The sequence below is a fragment of the Diabrotica undecimpunctata genome, chromosome 7, assembly GCF_040954645.1.
Source record: "Diabrotica undecimpunctata isolate CICGRU chromosome 7, icDiaUnde3, whole genome shotgun sequence".
NCBI classification, from domain to species: Eukaryota; Metazoa; Arthropoda; class Insecta; order Coleoptera; family Chrysomelidae; genus Diabrotica; species Diabrotica undecimpunctata.
In genome coordinates, this window is record NC_092809.1 from 12,794,221 (window position 1) to 12,818,582 (window position 24,362).

Sequence of the window (24,362 nt, forward strand, 5' to 3'; positions counted from 1 at the left end):
TTTCTTTCACTCCCATGGTCTTTATTACTTTTTGTACCCATTCTGTATTCGATGTGAAACATTTATTGGAAGTAGGGTCGTCATGTTCCTTCGCCATGTACATGTGTATACTGCGTGTGCCACTCTATAATATATTCATCTATAATACAGTATACTTAAGCGTTCAATGCTTATAGATACAGTTTATTCGTTGTAATGTTCATATTTTACTAACTTTTAGAAAAAGAATTTCCGACATTGTGTTAAATCATCAGCTTAGTTCGAGTTGAAAAACTCTTTTATTCGTAATTAGAGATTTAATATGTATTATGTATAGACTCATTATCGGCTGGGTGAGACCAACTCCTCTGGATAAATTCTATCAAGCTTCAGGGCTCTCGAATCCTGACTCTCGTAGGACGGTCCACGAATTCAGTTAGAGATCCAAAAAATCCTTCGACAACTGCCAGACCCTTTTGGCCACGAACCGTATCCTGGCAGATTAAAATTGACAAGCGCTTCCTTAGCATCTTGCTAAACGAACCACCAGCCCACTAACACAAACTCCACTAAGCGGGATTTAAAGCGACTGATCACATTGCTCATGCTGAACCGCTTAAAAAATGGCGTAGCACCGACCAAGTTAAACAATATCAAATGAGGTCTGCTGAACAGAAATAAATGACGAAAAGTGTGCCTTCGGACCAATAGAGAAAATGGAAAATTTACTAGCCTGCAAAACCATTCGCTTAGATGTATACTCGACAACTTATAGACGGCAACCAACTAGCATTACAGGGCTCAGAAACTATAGTTTTTCAAACGCGAAAAAGTAAGTCTGCGTTAATGTGTCTGCTCATTTGCGCGAAGCAAAGAGTCGTCATGTAGTTATTTAAATGAATGAAAACCTATGAAAACCAGATGGTATTTTTAAATATAAAGAAATATGTTAACTTAAGATACTAATGTATCGTGTATCAACCCGATCGTAATGGAGAACGAGAACATGGTAAAGCAGACGAACAAGTGCCGCCTAACTTAATAAAAAAGAGGGTATTGCACTCGGGGGAGTGTCGACAGAAGTGAAAACTTCTTAAATTACGTTGAAATTATAAGTATTAATTTTATTTGTTTTTTCTATCTCAGTATACTCGTTATTATTTGGGATTCTTCCCATTAATTTGCTATGTCACATTGGATCAGTTGTTTATTTTGTACTCAGCCAGGTTCCATCTTTAACTCAATAAATCAAAATTTGTCTTATAGTAATTCTTTTTTCATCCATAGTGCTCTATGATATCTCGTATGTAACTATACATTCATTAATAACGAAGATACTGTCTAATGCCCTTTTGATAGGTGCCTTGTTTATTTTTAATCTTAACATATTGGTTATATCCCTCCCTTTTATTTGCTATGTCGCATGTTAGGATTAGATCAATAGTCAATTTTGTACTCAGCCAGAGGCCTTCTTTAAAATAAATCAAAATTTGTCTTATAGTAAATTTATTTTCATCAATAGTGACCTATGATACCTTGTATGTAACTATACGTTCACTTATAACGAAGATGATGTGTAGTGCCCTCTTGGTAGTCGCCTTGTTTGTTGTTTAATCTTAATATCATAATTGACCTTTTGGAAGTGCGCCTTTTTTGTTTTTTTCTGCCATTGTACTAGTTACTTTCTCCCCTTTCCAACGAGACCTCATACGTCACGATACGTCTAGCCGTTTTCGAGCTGTGGGACTTTGCGACAAATTTGCGGAGCGATGACGGTCGCAACAATCCGTCGCGTATTCAATGCTTTTTCCCCATCCAAAAAATTGCACAATTTAAAAGAAAGAAGTTTTCACTTAAAAAATCAAACAGAAATAACCTTTAATTAGATATAAATCGCATAGAGTAACAGAAAGATACTAGGAAAAATAAAATGGAAAGGGAAACAGATAGTAACATATCAAGGGAAACAGATAGTAATGTATGTGTAATGAGATAATGGAAATCTGAAAAACAACAAGATTTATTGATGTCATCAGCTGAACTAAAAAGAGGCGATGTATAATAACGAACATACACACAGAGCATTACCCAAAAAGCACATATTTATATAAGCAATTACATTATGACGAGGAGTGTATAACTGTGTAATTTTGCCTCGAGTTACCTCCTCCGGTCCGGGCTCCTCCGGCCTGACGCACTCATTTAGTAGCGTATCTGCGAAACGCTAGTGACTGCCCAATGTTATGTCAGTTTATATCTACTATTCAGAAAAATTAGCGCTTGCCACTGCTTCATTACACGATTTACTTCAGAAAAGTCATACATATTTTAACAGATCGTGCTACCCGTATATGTAATCAGTTTATTTGAACATTTGGGGAAGAGTTGAAACATCTAGAAAAGCCTTAAGACAAAACAGTTGCTTTAAGAAATATGTTATATGCCACTATAAACCGTTGCAGGCTTGTAGTGACCAATACGAACACACTCTCATAAAACAACCACCAAATTGTATTCGAATAAAAACACGTACCAAGTCAAAAATCAAAATACGGTCCATGGATGTTCAGTGAAGCAATGGAAATTAAAAACACCCGATTAGCTTTAATGGTTAAGAACAGGGTCTACATATGTACATGATGTGGCTACCAACACCACGGAATACAAAATCTCTCCCCAAACGCACCAAAAATTCCAATATCGGTTCGGACCAAACGACCACTCCAGGGGGCCACACGAAGGCATACTTAAGGAAAATTATTGTCTCAGCCCGCTTCCACATCATCTTTGATGTCTACCGCAGTTGCACACTAAACATCAGTAGTAACAAACAATACAATGTACCATTGCATTTACTGTTTCACTATAATTGGCTTTTGCTGTGTACGTGCCAAGTATTACCACCACTGCGGTTGCTAACATTGTATCATACAGAATCCTTTATAAATAAAACAAATAAAGAAAACAATAAACATTTATTCCATAAACACTTTCAGTTCATTTAGTTAATTAAAAAAATTATAAAATTGTAAAATTATAGTTTTGCCGTTGTTGTTTGGCAAGATTTAACAAACAGAGAAAATAGTTTCTACTTTGTAGGTTTACATAATATGTCAATACTGTTGATTCCACAGAAACGTCAACTTCGCTACTAGGACCTGGTGAAGAAAGAGGTGACACATCGAAATTCGATTGGTCTGGTAAATCACTAACTTCCGGTAGGTGAAGCACGCCCACTGTATTTTTTACATATTCAGCAACTCTTGCTCGGCTAACCGGATCCATTTCTACACTTTCTTCCTCCATAGTTGGCGTTTTAAGAGGAGGATTTAACTTAAATATTAACAACGTTGGATCATTGCTGGGACAAACAGTCAAATCTGAAAGATTTATAACACGTTGGGTTGAGTCTGTCTCCAAATTAACCACGATTAGGCTTTCCAGGGTAAGAATCAGAGCTATAGCTTCATACTGGGCGTTAGAAATGCTCGTGGCCTCTGTGACATACAATAAATGTGATGGAGTCAACGCTTGGATATTCTTCCAACTGTATTTTAAAAGAGAATTGGCATTTTGATTAATTTTATCTATTGACGGACTATTCCTTGGTTCGGGAAGTGATGTCCAGCCAGCACCTTGCAGCAGACCTTAAAATAATATTAATTATTATCACGTTTAATTATCATTAAAATATTAAATTTATAATCTACTAAAGTACTTTGGACAATTTATTTAGGACAACATTATTTAGGACAGACTTTTCCCATCTCTAGTGTAAGGAATATACGTGTGTAAATTCTGCTCCATAATAATTTCAATTTTTGGTTATTGTGAGTTGATAATTTTGCGTTGCGTAGTACAATATGTACTACGAAATATAAATAAAGGAATTCTCAGAAGAGGTGGTCAAATAATTGCATATGCAGACGATATTGTTATTATTGCAAAGAACAGGAAAATAATGAAAGAAATGCTAGAAGAAATAAGAGAGAAAGTGGAAGTAATGGCATAAGATTAAATCAAGAAAAGACAAAAATATTAAGATTAGGGAAAAAGCCAATTTTTATATAGCTTAATAAAGCTTGTAATAAGCCAAATAAATTATTATTTTTATATTTTTGCAAACATTATTTTATTTTGCAAACAAAAGATTACTTAAAAGCAAAACACTGACTAAGAAAACTAAGATGAATATTTATAACACCATAATAAGGCCAATATTATTATATGCAGGAGAAACAATGACGATGGTTAAAAAAGATGAAGAAGACTTAAGAATAGCGGAGAGAAAGATTATGAGAACCATACTGGGACCAATCGTGACTAAAATAAAGCAATACAGAGTTAGATGGTTACGTCACATTTGGCGAGCAGGAGATGAGTCAGTCACATACGCATTGATAGAATGGAATCCAGGAGGGAGAAAGAGAATGGGAAGACCAAGATCTAAGTGGCTAATTTGAAGAAGATCTCCAAAGGGCAGGAGTCAGAGAATGGAGAGGAAAATCTAGAGACAGGAAAAAATGGATGGATATTGTCAAGAAGATAACAGATAACAAAGGGACTGATCCATTCAAGTAATAGGATCTAGAAAGCATTCGCGGTTTAACCCCACGCCGGGGTGTATAGCCATTATATATATATATATATATATATATATATATATATATATATATATATAAATATATAAATATATATATATATATATATATATATATATATATAAATATATAAATATATATATATATATATATATTCACAATTTTTCGTAACAATAAGTACTTTTCTAATTACCTACTGCTATTATTGAAACGGCAAGATTATAAATACCTTGTCCTGTTAGTGCTACAAGCTCTGCAGCTCCACTTAAAGGCTTCGTAACCATCCCAACAAGACCCAAACCTACGCCTGTAACCAAAGATCTCGGAGAAGCTCCATCTGACATCATTGATTGAAGGGGATGGTGCGATACACCTCCTATTGCTCCTAGCAAGCTGATACCTAACCCAGTTAAACCCTAAAAAGATATCAATAATTATTAAATTACCAGGATAAGTTTTTTTTTAACAAAACGTACCTGTAAAAATCCTTGAGCTAGACCTTGAGGTCTCATTCGCCTCTCTTCTTCTTTTCTTCGCACATGTTCTTCGTCTAGCGTTAACCGATCTAGATTTCTAGCTACGCTAGAAGCCATTTTCGTAACTGATTGTAATGTACCAGCAGTTATATGTCTCATCAACGAAGCAGAACCCTGCGTAATACCTCTTAGAAAAGCCATTGGTCCGACAACCAAACCTGAAAGATAAAAATTTCTATTTTAAATAACTGAATCACCTATTTTTAATTTTCAACCCTTTTTTGGTCCTAGCCTTTTGATATACACTACAATTCTATACTTATATACTACAATCAGCGGTCGTAAGGGTGGAAGATAGTGAGACAAACTAAGTAGAAATTTAAAGAGGAGTCAAACAGGGATGTGTGCTGTCATCACAATTATTTAATGTGTACTCCCAACTAATATTTCAGGAGGCTCTAAGGGAAAAAAACTGAAGGTGTAAGGATTGGAGGGAGCATCATTATTAACATAAGATTTGCAGACGATACCGCAATCATGGCAGAAAATACAGACGATTTACAAAAGCTTGTAGAAATTATTAATATAGAAAGCAAAAAGATATGACTAACGATGAATATAGATAAAACCAAATACGTGGTGATCTCGAAAACTCCAGTTGACAACATACATCTGACATTGAAAGGTAAATCGTTAGAGAGTGTCGACAAAATGACTCGGAGCAATTATAAACTCACAGTTAGATCAAGATGAAGAGATAAAGCTCAGAATTGAAATAGCTCGAAAAGGATTTATAAAATACAAGGTAATGTGTACAAATAAGAAATTGAGTATGGCTATCAGATTGAAATTCGTCGAATGTTATGTATGGTCGCAACTATTAGAACAAACAACAACTTAGGCAAATATATTAAAAACAACAAGAGCCAAAATAAAAAGCACTTACACATTGGTGTATACAAACTTGAATGTCGCGACTACCCAAAAACTTACATCGGTCAAACTGGTAGAAATTTTAATAAACGAATAGCAGAACATAAAAGGGCTTTCAATAATAGAAAAACATATTCTACATACGCACTTCACCTTCTAGATCATAATCATTCTTTTAATGACAAATTCTTCACTCAAAATAAAGGCCTTAAGCTGTCCTTGTTAGAATCTATGGAATTTAACAAATTAAAAAACACAGATTTAATTCTGAATGACCAACTTGAGACAAACAGTTCTCGCCTCCTCAACCTATTTCCTTAAAGACTATAAATTGTAAACACATCCAAAAATAGATCACTTGAGAAAGGCACTCTGCCGAAACAGCTGCAGTGATAAAATATTATAATAAATTTTGCGGAAGTTTTGAAAACCAAGGTTTCAGTGTTTTATTGTTATATAAAATGAATTTCCATCAAGTAACGCTCGAATTTATCACTTATAATTCACTATATTTGCTCTTTTGTCATCTACGTTTAAAAATTTTAAACAAATATGAACTTACCTCTGTAAGGCAAACTGACAAAATCTCGTAAGCCCGTTCCCATTGCTCTAGCCAGACCACCAGGACTACCAATAAGTTCTAAAGAGCTCACTACCCATCCAGCACCGAATATTGCTCCAGAAAGATAGTGCATGGTCATCGCATGACCCAATCTACAAATGTAAGTAACCTATGAATAATAGTATAAAGTATGAAGGAAGAATAATACAGAAAATATGTTTTATGAAATAAATACAACAATATCCAAATTTGAGTCTGTAATCAAAGATCTAGGAGAAGTCACATTTGGCATCACTGATTGAACTAAATATACAAATAGCCAAGACGTATATAGTACGTATAGATAGAAATCTAAGAGTAATTAAAAAAACAACTCACAACAAAGAAATTATTAATATACTGTACTTAACATCAAAATAAATAAATACCTGTAGGGTGTGGTGAAAACCCTCTTTCTTTCGAATTTTCCAAACTGTAACGGCGATTGGTCTAATGCTATATACATTTTTATAGATGAATGTATAGACAATAGGAGAGATATTGGAGCTATGTTTAAATTTCTTACTGTTAAAGGCCTCGCTAGTATCGCACACTGCCAACTAACAATCTCTGGTACACTTACCTAAAATAAATATTAATTACCTAGTTAATTAACTTATTTTGAATCGTATTTTAAAATTAGTTAAATATTTTAGATTTTCTTGTAAAAGAGTAAAGATATTTTATAAAGCAATATTCCTTGCATGTACGTTTAGAGGGGGAACATCTAGCGATATATCTGAGGCAGCAGTGGATCACGATCTTATTGGAACCGGGATTCTTACAAAGCGAGTATTTGCATTTTTTGCAACTCATTGACTGGTTTGTTCTGCCAAACCAGTGCAGCATACGTAATTATGACGTAATAGCACGAGATCCCACTGCAAGATTACTACGTTCATAACGTAGTTATTCAAACTAATGGCGGTACCACACTTCGCTATTTGTTGTTCGTTATACGCCATATTCGGCTGCATAAGACGAAGTGTGGAGGGTACATTCGTCAATTATTTGCTTTATTCGAACGCATAAGCAAATATGCGAATAGCAAAGACGTCTATTCAACCTTTTGTCGGTTTTTTGACACACTTCAAAGAACGCGAATGAGCCGAATTTTTGCCGAATGTATGTGTCGACTGCCCACACTTCGCTCGCACCGGTGGTTGTCTCGCTGTTATCTTAACCTAACTTTATTGCAATTCTCGATATTATTGAACCATTAATTCGACAAATTTGTGTGTTTATATATAACGATTGTAGCTATTCCGCTTTGATTTGTGGTGTACCTACTGTGAAATGAAGTGGAGAAATGAAAATGAAAAGGGAATCAGATTTCTGGATCTAAGTAAAAATAAGTTGCAGCGACCGTCAATACGTCCACATCCATTTTGGTTCTACAAAACACGCATGGCGCATATATTTGCATGTTTGACCTACCGGCACAAGTATTTGTTATTCTCTGACTAATAACAAATATTTGGACGAATACAACGAAGCCGCATACCAAATAACACACAGCGAAGTGGGCTGCTGCCATTTTGAATTGTGAATGCGTGTGAAAATAATTAATATATAAGTCACCAATAAAAATTGGGGACTACTTTTTTCTTTGTGCTCTGGTGCATTTTTAAAAATAAATTTCCTTTTTCCTTTCCAATCTCTTACTTTTATCTTACAACTTACAATATTATTATGTATATAAAATAATTTGGTATCTAATATAATTTATTTCTAAGCCAAACTAAAATAATGTTTATAATACCATCTTATTTCTATTAATAGTTCTTAATAACATTACTTACCGACCCAGCAGTACCATTTAGTTTTAACGGTATTTTTTTATCGGGCCACATAATTAATTTTGTTGGTATGAAAACGTAAAAATACTCCATCAATCTCGTCAAATATCCATCTTCCACGAAACATGAGATTGGATTAATAACAATCTGTAACGACTTCACTCCTAAAACAACTTTTGATTAGTTATATCCTGCTATAAGTTGAATATAATATAAATAATTTATTGGATTTTTAGATATATCTATAAGAATTTGTATACTACATATTTATTTGCAAATGTACAAGTAGTTAACTTAAAATATCAGTGCTTTTTATGTGCTTAGTAGAGATGAACCTTCAGTTTAAAGACAGCTCAACATAAAAATTCTATAAAACAGATATTTGCCTTTTATTAAATTGTTGAATGATATATTCTATTTCACCTATAAAATGGTTGGAATTTTAAACGTTAGTCCATTCTCACACTGTAAAATGAACAGAAAGTTGCCTACATTTGGCGAAACTCATCAGCGTAAAATAAAAGTCATTTATTATAACAGAAAACATGTATGCAAAATGTAAAGTATATTCTATAACTAAAAATAAAAAAAAAACTTCACAATATAAAAATATTCACTGATTTCTGTATACGTTTTAATGACAGTAGACAGATTGTTTTTGTTCAGTAGGTCAGATGTATCCTACAGATTGACACGCAGACATTTTTGTTAATTAAACTAACCAAACTCTCCAGGAATAATAATAAAAGCCGTAGTAAACAAAGATACAAGTTGAATTATCAATCGATTGATTTTTTGATACAGTACATTTAAAAATGGCATATATTTTGCGCCCTGATGATTCAGAAAGCGATTTCTCAGACGATGATTACGTTACCTACGAAGATAAAAACCTTAAACAAAATTCTCACGAGCCAAAAATCCTTACAGAAAGGGAGAAAAAAGAGGAACAAAAACGACAGTTATACTATTTAATTTGCCGCGGTGAATGCGAGAGTGTTGTACAGATACTACAGGATGGATTGGATGTTAATATAGTTTTAGATAACAGTTGGACTCCGCTTTTGATAGCTGTCTCTAGTGGTAATGCAGAGTTAGCCGAAACCTTATTAAATCTAGGGGCTGATCCAAATTCATTTAGAGATGGCTGCACTGCTCTTATGTTAGCATGTAATTGTCCTAGAGAAACATCTCCATATACAGAATCTCTAAAAATTGTAAAACTTTTGGTAGAAAAAGGGGCCAATGTTAAAGCAACCAATAGAAAAAAGATGACTGCTTTAATGTTTGCAGCTGATGCAGGAAATCTACCAGTTGTGAAGTATATTTTACCTCTTTCTGATAAAGATGCCCAAGATAATCAAAAATGGAATGTGTTACTCTGGGCTGTGAATGGTAATAGTGTCGACTTGGTACAATTTTTGTTAGAAGAAGGTTTTGAGTATATGGTTTCTGATATAAGAAATAATAGTCCTTTAGATATAGCTAAAAATAATGGTTTTACAGATATTATTAATTTGTTTCCACAAGAAACTGATTATGAAATATTAAATATAATTGATAACAATATGTTGTCATTTGAAGAAATTTTTAAGAAATCAAGATTAAATAATGATAGGCAACCTGATTTCTTCATTGAAATTTGTAACATATTGTGTGGCCTTAAAAGTGAAAACCTGATAAAACATTTTGCTGATAAAAACATAAATTTAAAGCAATTCTTAAGTATGAATAATTCTGAACTTGAAGATATTGGAATTAAGATGCCCTATCAAAGATATAGAATTTTATCAGGACTACACAAGTTTCACAAACATCCATATCATCCAAAATCTATGCATATTGTACCCCTCAATGAAACTTACAGCAACTTAGATGTTGGAGTACAACTGTTATCCGCCATCAAACAGATTACTGTTATGGAAGCTGGATTGGAATATATAATAAAGAACTGTGATATTGAAGATATGTCAGAAAAGGAACTCGAGACTCTAGGAAGGAATTTAAATAGTATCAAAAAGAATATCAGACAGTATAGTAGGTTTACTAAGAAACTTAGCGATAAGACTAAAATGTGGGATAGACAGAGAGCACCTGCAGATTTAATAACTAAAAGTTCATATATGCGGAAATGGCCATGGAGAAAAATATTCTTTTCAGTATCTATTGTATCACTACTGGTTTTATATGGATTAAAGAAATGAAGTTTTGTGCAAATTACTGTGTAATAATATTGTAGACTTTAAATATATTTTTGTACTAGCTTTGTAATATAAAAATCTGGTTTTTTGTATTGATTTTGAAATTTGTTAACCATATTCTGAAACTATTGACATTTATTGTGTTGAAATTTTATATAGTTGATAGAGAGACCCAATTTTGTTGACAATGTATTGAAAATTACCAGTGAAATATATCAATTTAAGAATTATCTTTCAATACTCTTTAATGCAAGTAGATTTTAATACAGAAAAAATTTTAATTAGCAAATCAATAAAAAAACATTCAATATATTTTTAGTGGAGGAACCAAAAGTAAAACAATGAGAAATAAAAAAAGGGAAAATAACATACTACCAAAATAATAAACATATTAACTATCTGTTCGTGGTGAGCCCTCAATTCATTCACGAGCAGTTACTAGTACTTTACAGTACTTTAATGACACCACTTAACTGGTCCCCAAGACTGTGAGTGCAGAAAACTTGATTATGCGCAGTGAACTAGAACATTTGAATGAAAAAACAAACATGGCACTTAAGGAGTGCTGACAGAAGTGAATACTTCTTATAGCATGTTATTACTAGGTGCAGCCTAATGAAATTTTATGTCTGCTTATTACTGATTTGTTAATATTTTTTATAATAACACTACACATTTAATTTAAAATTTTAAAATCAGTTTTTTAATTTTAGTAGAATTTAATTATTTCATTTTGATTATCATTATATTCTAAAAAGCATGAATAATTGGAGGATATATTTGTAAATACTTATCTAGTGACTATAAACTTTAATTATAATTATATATAATTATAAATATTAAGCTTTTTAATAGTACGCAAAAAATTGAAAAAAATTGCATTTTTTACACTAAATTCTTAATAATTAAAAAAGCCGCTGAAATCTCTGTAGAAAACAGATGCCTACAATAAATAAAAAAAATCAGATTCCTGGATTTGTCACAGTTCCGACCAGGGTCCTTTTTTGCTTATTTCTCTGCACTATCATGTTATAAATACAATATAACATAACTGGTTCAAAACCCCGCATTTTTCCATGAATGCTTGAGGTTAAAATTATCGTAGTCAGAGACACCACTCTTTTGGTTATTCTCAGAGCTTTGCGATAATCGTCCCACTCACCCGAGATCTTTTGGCGAAATTAAATTTTCATCTGAATTCCATCCTTTGATTTTGCAATGCTGTTGTTCCACCAGAGACTTTCCTGATGGAATTCATTACTATCTCCAGACAATTTTCTTCGAACGCCAACATGACAAACTTGTGAAATTGTTCAGCAGCCATGTCTAGTTCTATTATATGCCTTATCGTCCCTTTAATCCTGCCTAATAGTCCAGGATATGACGGTACACATAGTAAAAAACCTCTGAATTTTTTTTATATCAACAGTTTTTCCGATAAAATCTAAATTTTTGGAGTTATTTGCTTTTTTGATATGTAATTTGTGAACTTTCAGTCACAAATAGCTCCAAAAATATTAACTTTTCGAAAACACTCTAAAAAATATTTTTGTCTTAAAATTCACTGTTCTAACAGCCATGGTTTTTTTTTGATAAATTTTTGGCGGCAACCACCCTCAGAGGACATATTGGCATTGGGTAGATTTTGATCGTTAAGCTATTTTCTACCTACTGTCAAGATTTCAAGCAAATTCATGTATATAAAATGGTTTGTTTATAAAACAGTCTGTTTTACGAGGGTTACGATAAGTTGATTTGATAGGCTCATTAGCTGTCATTTGAAAACATGTATCGATGGTGTTAACAAGACACTTTATCTAATACTGTCATTTTTAATGGATCTAGCCGCATGACTCGTGGCCATTCTTTTATCAATTACCTCCTTTCTTATCCTTACTGTCGTTAAATCGTAAATTTTACATCTCTTTTCGAGAGAGAACGATTTCCGAAGTGGAAATTGAAACGTCAATAAACGCAGTACTTTAACCTTTAATTGTGGCTTATTCCCATTTAAATAGTAATTACTTTAAAAATGTCATAAGAAAATAGCTTCAGAACAATACGTTTGTTATCATTCTACATCACAGTGTTTATATCGATTTCATAAATCAAGGTAATTTATTTTGCGGAAAATACTCTTATTTCTTCGGTTATTTCACTATCCCTCGGCAGTTCATGCCACTATTTGTAATATGTATTTATAGCAGCAGTTGGTGTGGATGGTTATTGTTTTTCGACTGTTTTGATAATTGCAACATCATCTAACAATAATGTTGAAGAAGCTACCAGCTGGTTGATCAATTTTGCTGATATCCAGTGACAAATTTATAGCCTGTATGAATATTATTTCAGCTTCATTCATTGCTTGAGTGCATTCATTGGTTTGAGTATTATACTTTAAGTACATATTGATCTTTCTATGAACAAAGGATAAAAACAAACATCAAGTAGGGAATGATATATGATGATAAAGCAAGACCGTCTGGAAATGGTCTGGCATTTTCATTTCTAAAATAAAATTCACATTATTTTTTCACTCCAAACATATTGCATTACTCAAATAAGATTTCAAGTGTGAGTTATCTAAGACTAAAAATCAAATAAGTACAGTCGTCTGATGGTCTAGCCTGTTAAAGGGTTCAACTCATCGTAAAATCACGAAATTTCAAATATTAGGATACACCAAAAAATTTAGAAGTCAATAAACCCAAATAATTCAAATCCATTAAAAAATCGATTAAGGGAGGTTTTACTTACCAGTAGTGTTGCTCATTACATATTTATCCCTCCATGTTTCTAATGCTAAATCAACTATTAACAAAGCATCCTCCTCCGAATTTTGCAATAAATTTTCTATAGGAATGTTTAGAGAAGGCATTTTGTTTGACTCTTTCACATCTTGTCCAACCAATAAAACGGGAAAGTCGTAGGACTCTCTAGAATATAACTGATTGTCAAACTGAACAGCAGAAACTGAGAATTTTACTTTCATTTTCTGGAAAAAGGTTTAAAGAATATCATTAAGAAACGGTTTTTGAATCAAATAGTTTACCTCAGTCTGAGTGGCACAAACTACAATATTATCACAGATGAGACTAGCCACTTCCCACCTTTCTGTCCCTTCTATCTTGAGGTCCGAAATAAATATCACAGAAAACGATTTAATAAAAGCATTCAATTTCATACAATTCCATGTTTCTTTCATAGGTAGTGTGTTAACTAAGAGGGATTTAGTTTTAGGCGATAATAGGCCAAGACTTGAACCCGATGATCGTCGTTTTGATTTTGTAGATTCATCTGAAGAACCATACTCACTGCAAGAAGAGTTTTGTCTTGTCTTTATAGATGATCGTCGTCGAGCACCTGATTGTATAGCAGTGTCGGATAAGAAACGAGGTACCTCTTCCCGAGAGTACAATTTTGGCAGTTGAAGAGTTTCCTGAAAAAACGTGAAAATATAAATAAAATAGAGTTTATGTGGTCACAGAAAGTAATCTTCTCATCGAAAATAACACCCAAAACCCGAATAGAAGAAACATAATTCAGTGGCTAATTATTAATAGTATAGCTTGTTCCAATTCTATTGACTTTACGAGAAAAACATAAAACAACATTTTTTTACATTTAAGTGGAGTTTGTTCTGATTGCACCAATTTTGTAGTCGGTCTAAGTCATCTTGTAGCAAAGCTTGATCTTTTAAGCTATCTATAACTTTCCAAAATTTCAAGTCATCTGCCAACATGAGACATTTGCTATTTAGGAAACAGGAAATGACGTCGTTAACGAAGATATTAAAAAGTAGTGGAGAAATGTGGCCTCCTTGAGGAACTCCAGATGTTACTGAGATACTGTCAGACAGATGACAACCTATCTTGACTCTTTGACTTCTCCCAGATATAGAGTTTTTAATCCATTCAACAAACCTGACATGAAAGTCTACATTAATTAATTTGCCCAAAAGTATTTGGTGATCAACACAATCAAATGCTTTGGAAAAAATCTGTGTATATTGCATCTACCTGTTTACGGTCTTCCGTATGAGATAATATATCAGATCGATCGCAAACCAAGTTTGTTGCAGTGGATTTTTTGCTATGAAAAACCATGTTGTGATTGAGATATTAAGCCTTTACATAAACAAGAAAGTTGCTTTGCTATAAGACAGTCGAAGAGCTTAGGGATTGCACATTGTATACAAATGCTACGATAATTTTCAATATTGTCTTTGTGACCATTTTTAAATATAGGAACAACATAACTTTCTTTCCTAGAAGAAGGAAACGGTTTCCAGAGATCTATTAAACAATATAACAAATGGTATTACAAGGGTACAGGCACACTTTTTTAATAAAAAAATTAGGCACTCCATCTAGATCAGCAGTAAGCTTATTGGGCAGCTCATTTATGCTATTAAAAATATCAGTCATGCTAATCTTAGACGGACAAATATTTGTACTAAAGTTGCTATTTAATGGATGGATAAGTACGTAAAGGTTGTTATTATTTGGTGAATGCAGATTTTGGAAGAAGTTCATAAATAAATTAGCTATGTCTTGACCATTTGTTGCAGATTGGACTTGATAAAATAAGGAGTTAGGTAGGTTATGATTTAGGTAGGTTAGATCGCTTATCATTGATGTACTTCCAAAATGATTTTGGATCATTTTTTAGACCAGTATCTATACCTTTAATATGGTTGCTGAAGCAAATTACAGACCGTTGTTTACATTCAGCTCTTATATTAACATAAATATAGTGAGCATTTTTTTCTCCAGAGTCAGTCTTCTAAGATCAGCAGAGAACCACTTGGAAAAAGTTGAAGTTCTATATTTCTTCAATGGCACAAAGTAAACAATTCCTATAGAGAGAACTTCATAGAATAATTTTGTAGCAACATCAATATCATTAACCATACATACCTGCCAGTCTATGGAAGCAAGGAAGTTGTTAAGCGCAATGCAATCGCCATTCCAAAAATCATAAAACAACTCATCATAAACCAATTTATTTCTATTTGTTTCTTTCACGTCGAGGTTTAAGCAACATTAATAACCCACATGATGGATTCTAGGATCTACAAGGGGATCACTTGCTTTTAAGATATTTAGCTCCCTAACATTAGAAAAAACTAAATCCAAAAATACATTAGGATTATTGGGAATATTATTATGTTGATACAATTTTAAAAAACCAAAGACTTGAGCAATATTCACAGCTGGATCACCTGCAGGACAATGCACCATTACAGCAAACTCATCATTCTCCCATGATGCATTGGGAAGATTGTAATCACCAAAAACATAGATATCCTGTGCTGAGTATTGCAGAACATTTTTCACAGTTTGACAATACCAGTTGTATACTTCGCGAGGTGATTGTGAAGGTGTGTAAACACCAGCGACCACAAACTTGGACTTTATTAACTATTACTATTAATTCAAGATCCCAGACTAGTTTTTACTTAGATTCCGCTGATATAGTACTTTTCTGGGCAGATTTTGGTACACACCAACACACCAAAGAACATTCATGATACCCACAAGAGTTGGGCATTTCTTTGATGATTTTATTGAAACCTTTCTGTAACTTTTACCTGCGAGATTTTTGTCATATCTTATTACAAAATAGGTTCTATCATCGTTTCTTATAGAGTGTACAACAGTACAACAGTCAAGCTTATCGCATCTGTTGACCAGAATCTTGATATTCATTATAAGAACAATAATTGCAGAGTCACATTTTTGCCACATATTATTTAAGACTTTGAACAAACAATTTTTAAAATTCGCAAGCTACATTGACAATGCTGCTAAAGCACCATATCACGAAGCAGATGCACGAGAAACTTGGGAAAGAGAAACGACGAACCCTGTTGTTCCAAAAAAGTTCTTTAAGAACGATTAAAAGAAGTCCTCATCGCCAATGGACACAGAAACATTTCTATTTCAGTCATCAGACGAGGCAATCATGGAAATGCTCCTATGGGTGCATCTATATTAAGCTACACAATACAAGACTAAAACTTTGTGTGCTACACGAGCTGGTCTTTACCACAATCAACAGAAAAATCATCCTTTACTTCAGCAAAGTCTTCTCGAAATCATAAACTATTGCGTTACCTTGAAATAACTTGGAATCTATTGGAACCAATAGAATTGCCTTACGTTGAGAGGCAATGGCGAGGCATCAGGTAGATTCTTTGGCATTACGAAGTCATTGTAAAACGTTTGAGAACGGTTCTATTGGGTGAACTGTACAACAAATGTAAAAATATATTGCCGAAAATGCCAATTCTGCGCAGCGTACAATGGTCTAGTTGGTAAAAAAGGCAACCATAAAACAGTATAAGTTGGTAGTCGCATTGAAATCTGATATTTGTTCAGCAGTGTATATACAATAATAAAATATTCACTTACCGAATGTTTTTCTCCTACACCTTCACTCTCGCGCAAGCTGAGTCGTACACGAATATCACTGGCACTAATTTCCATCTAAGAATAAAAAAATACAATTTTAATTACATTAAATACATATAATAAATAATATATCATATCTTATAATAAATTTATATCATAGTATTGTTAACTAAAAGACTTTATTACCTCACTAGCAGACTCCAGTATCAAAAATGTTGTACAAGCTGTATTTACAACTGTTATTTGAATATCTCCGTAGAAAGGTATTCTTAGGTACTGCTCGTATTCGTGTGTTAAGCTAAAGTTTGTGGACCACTGAAAATCATTATCTGAAAATAAAAACAATATTTACCAGGTACTAAAGACAATTAGGATCAACACTGAATAATAAAATATTGCTTATGTACATTTACGAATAATCTCAAAAAATATTAATAAACCATGTTTTAATGTATGAATTAACATTTAACGCATTGAAATTATATCGTTTACTTACTAATATCCGGCTCAATAGCGAGTGCTATCTTTTCCGAAAACTGATATTGTGGCAATTCGGGAAATTTCTCAGAAATATTAGGCATATTGTAATACTGGTCTTGATGTGGACCTATCTTAGAGAACCATCGGAAATTTTGAACTTCATCAACCACCTCCCCTTCTTTCAATGATTGGCCGCAATAGAAAGTAGTACCTGTAGAACAACATTGTATTAATATGATAATTATGTGTGAGTCGCTCTATATTACCAAAGGAATATTGTATTTATATGGGATTTAACCACAATTAATTGTAATGACAATTACAGTTTACATTTGTTTCGATTTCCAAGCCCGAAATCGTTGTCAATTGGTAAACATCACTTACCTGTTCTATTTGATATAAGTACTTGAGGCCTAGTATCATTATGTAACGACAAAAAAAGCTGTCCTTTGTGCTCTTGACAAGTCAAAACAAATGCCAGTGGATGTGATGCCGAGGTAACGCAAAATGCTTTTCTTAGAAATGGTTTATCGACTCTAATTGGGCATGACCAGCCCACATCTGCACTTAAACAAAATGAGAAATAAAGAGCATATTCATTGAAACCAGATAGATTGATGGGAGTATGCCATTTTATCACAGAAACTCCTGAGTTGCTAAAAAAAAAGAAAAATTAAAATATTTTACAAAATCTTACTATAACATTAATATTCGCAACTAAGTTGGCTGGTTCTAACCGTTGGACGAAATTGTGCTTTTTTCGACCAGAGGGAAAATGTATGCCCCTTTAAAGTGATATCCATAGCAGCAAGGTCTGTTTTTGTTGTAAGTGTTTTACACCCAACTGGGTTGGTTAAATATAAATATTGCCTGCATTAGTTAAATTATATAGTTCTTTTCACAGTGCACTATTAATCTGTGCATTTGTCTGAGGATTGGTCTGATATTTTAAGATTATCTTTTGAGGTTATGATGTCTGCTTCCAGTATTAAAAACTGTGGTGAATGTTCACTGGATTTGGGTCAAGATGAGAAACAAACAATTGCTTGTTATAGCCGTAAAACTAAATTTCATCTGATAAAAAGATCGAAGAGCTGCATATAGGAACGCATTTAAAATTGTTCTAACATTTATACAGAAAATAATTGTTAAGTTGGAAGAAGACATAAGAATACTAAAGAATAAGATTATGTCTCTGGAAGGCAATAACACTAAAAATACCATAGACAAAAGTATATTAACATAGACTGAGCAGTCTGTAGAGCTAAGTCTGTTTCTCTGCCTTATATCAAGTAAGTATAGCAGCGTCTCTTTTGGTGAGAGAGAGAAAGAGAGAGTGAAGAGTTATAAAGCGTTAGAAAGGTACAGATTGAACAACCGCAAGAGATCTTGTTGTCAGTATGCGCGCCCGGTATGCTCGGTCTATGTTACTATATACGTTCATGAAAAATATATCCAGTGCTGTTTACTGTGTAGTCTAGCAATGCATAGAAAGATCTCATAATCTTATAATTTACAATATTCCTGAATACAACTCAACCAATCTCTTTTTTTAAATAAATATTTATTTCGGTAATATGTAATGTTTGCCTCAAATATTTTTATTTTATCTTGTTCTACATTTAATTTCTCTTATGTTTATACCTCTTAACTTATATCTAAACAGTAGTAAAACACTTTTTTATTAACATGGGATGTACTTAGTATTAAATCTGAGCAATAAGTTATGATCTTACCTCTTGTTCAAATATGGTGCTAGAGTAAAACTGTAAGGCTCAGCATTATCTGGAAAATCATAAATATTTTCACCCTCTGGTACCGCCAAACATATGACTTGCAACTGTGTTGCCGTGTGATTTGACAAAACGTGTGTAGATGAAACCTAAAAAAAAATGTTAATTCTATATGAAGCTGATTCTAGTATTTTGATATTATTTCGTTTACTTTTTGAAACAAAATTCCATCTATTTTTAATTTTTTTCTATTAAAAGATATATATTTCAACAAATGCCAACAATATATAAAGAAAAATTTACGGACTCTATAAAAATGATCATAATTCAGTAACATTCGTTAAATGATCATATATTGAACAAATCATTTTCTTTTAACATAATAAAAGCATATAAGTTATAGATTTATAGAAAAATATTTATAAACAGTATAAAGAGAATAAGAACAGAACAGAAATTATTAACACCATCAAGAGTGAATAATTTAAGGTACATTGCCATTACGCGAGGAGATAAATATCTACGTGTAAATATAATCCAGGAAAAAGATCAAGTGTCGGATCAAAAAAGGTAGGCACCCTTTGTTAGTAGTTTCTATGTCAACCGATTTGACAGTTGACTTTTCTGACCTCGATCTTATGGGTAAATAGCCACATTTTGAGTGAAATTCTGAGAGGTAATGTACCCCGGATTGATATCAAATTCTGATCTTTCTGTACTTATGTAGTTAATTATAAATGCTATCAAATAGTGAATTGATGATTCCTTTTTTTATATTTATGTTGTGGTTTGAGTAATAATTTAAATATGTGTTGGTGTTGGTTAGTTTTCTGTAGACTTTAGTTACAATATTGACATTTCGATTGATATTTCTTGCAAACACATTATAATGTTATGTACAAAAAACATCAATTTACAATGCAATTACTAAAAAAAAATTTTTCATATCATAATTGAATGGTGGTCTTTTTCAAGACCCATCACATACTATTATCTTTTTCAATTCAATAAATTAATATTGATTTCATTTTATGAAATGTACTTTCCCCAATGATAATTAACAATGTTTTCCCTATCAGATGTCAACTTTAACATGTTCACTTAAAAATATAATTATTGCATATTTACGGCTTTTAGCATACCTTTAGAAAAAAAGCGATGTTTTAGTATTTTAATATGTAGTTAAAAATAAAGCGTTAGACACAACTAAAGTGAGTGTTTTAGTGAAAAATATAACAGTACTTATTAGAGAAGCAAAATAGAGAAAATGTAAAATTGATTTTACTTACTTTTAATAACCTCATTTCGTTTGTAACTGAACTTGATATGGATATACTGCAAATATGACTATCACACTTTATCGACGTTTTAATACATCCATTTTGAGGCACTGAACCGGTAATTTTGGGCATGTAAAAAGCTTGACTCCAATCTGACTTCGATAATTGTAGTGGTTCTGAATAATACCAAGAAGTGCCCATATAAACACCAAGATTGAAGTTTTCCTAATGCACATTAAATAGTATTAATACTATTATTATATTACCCACAGTAAATTATATAAGTTAAGTTTGAGTATGGAATCTGTCTTACATTTAAGACGGCTCTTTTTAGTAAGAAAGTTCATTCTTATGATAATAATCAAACTAAAGTATTGCAAAAAAATATATAACATACATATATATTTATACATGTTTCTAATTTATTTGACAAATGACATTATAAAAATTCTCAAATATTAGCGGTGGCATATCATAACGATTTTTATTATTTAAAAATTCCATTTAAACTACATTCTTTCAATTTGATTTCAATATCTTTGCTTTCAATGTGAACGTTTGCTTCTCTATTAACAAAAGAATAATTTTTGACTACCAAGATACAGTAATGTCTGGTTTAAAATCTGCGATGCCTGCTTTAAAAAGTTCCTGTAATCATTTATAAAAAACAGCCTTGTCAAAATCTTGGAAAATCAACTAAAGTTGCAAGAAAACATACTTATTTCATTTTTTTCTTTCATTAGTATGTTTGGTACCATTTTAAAGCTGATTTTTTGCTAACGAGACGACCTTAAAAGGGTCAGAAATCAATTGGCCAGGTAGAAGTGATGGAACTGTCACACGTAAGCAAAGTTTAAAATACAATTTGGATCTTGAAGTATGCTTTTTGGAATCGAAGCAAAAACCTTTACCAAAATTCATCCTGTTGTACTTTCTATAATAAGCTACCCCAATAGAAACCTATATTTCATGTCCGCTAGATGTCTTTTTAACTATCACTTTCAAAAAAGTAAGTTATATATAAAATTCTATAAAAGCTTCAACGTCCCTTCAAAATACATCCAACTAATGTAGCAACGATACACTCAACAAGAGCAAAACTATCCGCATATAGAATGAACTTGCTGAAATCTTTCAAATAGTCAAAGGGTTGCTGGTACTGGTAACAAGGACTGCCTCAGACACTGTTTGGTGTCTGAGCCAGTCTGATGTCTGATCTGTATTCGCTCCGTGCGTGACTGACGCGACACCTACCGCCTTCATCTGACAGTTTTGGACCTACCAATTTTCAGGTTAAACATATGACATATGTTTGACATTGTTAAATACAGGCGAAATTGACAATTATTAATAATTAACTTTTTAATTATATTTTTTCAGTTTATGTACAAAATAAATGTAGTATTAAAAACTGGGTTTCTCAAAATTCATCATAATATATCTTTGTAACCCCAAACGGAAAAGAAAGGGAAAAATCTAGTAGTGGCAAATCAAGTTTTTCACGTGAAAGAGCATATAATTAAAAACAGTAATAGTAAAAGTTATGATATAAAAGCTAAAGTCATCAGGCACTCTGCAGTTAGCTTGAAGCCTTATAAAATATCATTTAAGGTAAATTATTTAAATATTTCCTATTTCAATTGCATAAAAATGAGGTTATGTGATATTTACTTTTTCATATTATTAACACGGATCCATCTTTTTCTTTTCTCTAATTTATATGTAATCTTTGGGAACCTATAAAAACTACACTTACTATTTTTGCTATTATTAGCACAATTAAATACGCAACATGTATTTGCACACATTTTTAATAAAATTTATGCGTAAAAAGATTCCAATTTTTTCATATTTCGCCGCTACGCACGCTGGCATCGTTTCAAGGTACCCCTACCATGGTCACGCACGGAGCGAATATGAGACCCTTAACATACGTCGGTAGCACCACATTTATAATGCCTTTAACCGCCTTATGGCATCTTCTGTGGGACATCAGCTTTCTACTCTTACACTTCGAAGAGGATACTAAAGACGTAACATCTGAGAATTCTTCATCATCAGAGAATCCAATGTTGATCACACTATAAACCAGAGGGCCAGAATAATATGCAAATGCTTGAAACGTACTCCAGTCCATGACTTATACCCATTCTTCGAAATTGCTCCCCCAAAAATCAGAAGGAAAGTGATTTCTGAGATTGAGAAGAAGCTAGAGAGTGATCCACGCCATCCCATTTTTGGCCAGCGAAGGCATTCGTCAAGGTTGAAATCTCGTAGGAGCTTCATGAGTACCACGCCTCCAATCGAAACCACCGCTGAACGACGTCCCCTACAACTTTGGAGAGAAGCGTACAGGCCATCAATTACCCTTACACTACATAGAAGTATCAAAATAGACAAAGAACCTGGACGTCACGGTGTAGGTGAAACTTAAAAATGCAAAATCCTGAACATCTATTGGTTTGCATAGACTTGACCCAAGCACGCATTCATCTTGACGTAATGGTAGCTAATGACAGTGCTATCCAAGTGGCAAAAGATTGGCTGGCAATGTCAAATTTAAAGAAGTAATTCGGACACAGATCGAAACAGATGGAAAATTATGAGGGCGATCTATGTCCAGCAGTGGACAACCGAAAATTGGATGATGAATCCGGACACGAAAAGTAAAGTAGAGAATCAACATCAGAAAATCTTCCTCCGTTAAAAAAGCCCCTGGCTTTTATTTCGTAGCTGTGACTCCAGGTATCCTTAATAATACAGCTCAGGCAGCATATTTTCTGCTCTCTTTCTAACGGTGTATCGTTTATTGTAGTTTGGATGTTTATTTTGGTATTTTCACTAATGATTATTATTTTTGTCTTCTTGCAGTTTAGTTTTGTGCTGTACTTGTAACATGTTTCTACAACATTATCCATCATTCTTTGGACCCCTGCGCACTATCTACTAGAAATACAGTGTCGACTGCATATCTAATATTGTTTATAAGCTTGCCATTTACTGTAATACCATCTTCTGATTCGTCCAGGGCTTCTCTAAAGATGTTTTCAGAGTATATGTTAAACAGTGCTGGTGACAGCAATCCTGTCGAAGTCCTTTTCCGACTTGGACATTTATATTTGTGATGTATATTTTTCAGTACATTAAAGCAAGTTTCACCGTTCTTGCAAATTTAGACAAGTTAATATGGGAATTAATAATATTATGTTAATAAACTTAAAATTTTAATATAAAGTTTCATTTATAAATATATTTTTTAATTTCCACGTTATAGTTAAATGTAAAAAAAGTATATAATACTAAATATACAGTGTAGGTAAAAGTTTATGGTCGGTATGGTAAAATTTAACAGAATATCTAACGCAGATATAAAATCATATTTTCAGCAAACAGACAAAGATAACAATCATATTTCCCCTTGGTCTCCCCTCCATATTTCTTATTGCTGCTCATTGCCCAGTAGTAAGACGATTAGTTCCGATCTGAGATATACATATCTCTGGTTCCTATCCTAAGAAACTAGAGGTGGGTCGTTGACATTTTTATCGGAACCGTTTTTCGTAAACTGTAACTAGTTGATTGTTTATCAGTAGTTTCAAATAAGCGAGTACACAAAAAACATATTGGCTATTATATCGAAAGAAACTAACGAAGGATATATTTATTATAACTTAAAAAATAAATTAAACAATACAAATAGTACTTACATTTACATGACACATTATTAAATCGCGAATCGTCTAAATTGACATTTAAAAACATACGTTTTTCCACTTTTCTTGTTGTTTCTTCTTTTGTTTAAAATTAAACCAGATTTTGAACATGTGTTCACAATGAACAGATTTTGTTACAATACTACAATA

At 32.8% G+C, this 24,362-nt stretch overlaps 2 protein-coding genes across 2 annotated transcripts in view; one reads left to right on the forward strand and one right to left on the reverse strand.

Annotated features, from left to right (window-relative positions):
- Positions 1-2,939: 2,939 nt before the first annotated feature.
- The window catches only part of Vps13B (vacuolar protein sorting 13B), an 85,893-nt gene continuing 64,470 nt past the window's right edge, over positions 2,940-24,362 (reverse strand). Inside the window, exons 31-44 of the mRNA XM_072536729.1 lie at positions 20,509-20,724; positions 19,223-19,368; positions 17,871-18,142; positions 17,503-17,697; positions 17,193-17,335; positions 17,007-17,081; positions 13,643-14,029; positions 13,348-13,585; positions 8,393-8,553; positions 6,980-7,173; positions 6,552-6,703; positions 5,057-5,274; positions 4,810-4,996; positions 2,940-3,626 (exon numbers count right to left, since the gene is read on the reverse strand). Of these exons, the coding sequence (XP_072392830.1) occupies positions 2,998-3,626; positions 4,810-4,996; positions 5,057-5,274; positions 6,552-6,703; positions 6,980-7,173; positions 8,393-8,553; positions 13,348-13,585; positions 13,643-14,029; positions 17,007-17,081; positions 17,193-17,335; positions 17,503-17,697; positions 17,871-18,142; positions 19,223-19,368; positions 20,509-20,724 (3,213 nt within the window). The 3' untranslated portion in view covers positions 2,940-2,997. The remainder of the gene's footprint in view (positions 3,627-4,809; positions 4,997-5,056; positions 5,275-6,551; positions 6,704-6,979; positions 7,174-8,392; positions 8,554-13,347; positions 13,586-13,642; positions 14,030-17,006; positions 17,082-17,192; positions 17,336-17,502; positions 17,698-17,870; positions 18,143-19,222; positions 19,369-20,508; positions 20,725-24,362) is intronic.
- On the forward strand, positions 9,078-10,975 carry LOC140444972 (ankyrin repeat, SAM and basic leucine zipper domain-containing protein 1-like). Its single transcript, XM_072536730.1, has one exon. The coding sequence runs from the start codon at positions 9,205-9,207 to the stop codon at positions 10,591-10,593; it is 1,389 nt and encodes a 462-aa protein (XP_072392831.1). The 5' UTR covers positions 9,078-9,204; the 3' UTR covers positions 10,594-10,975.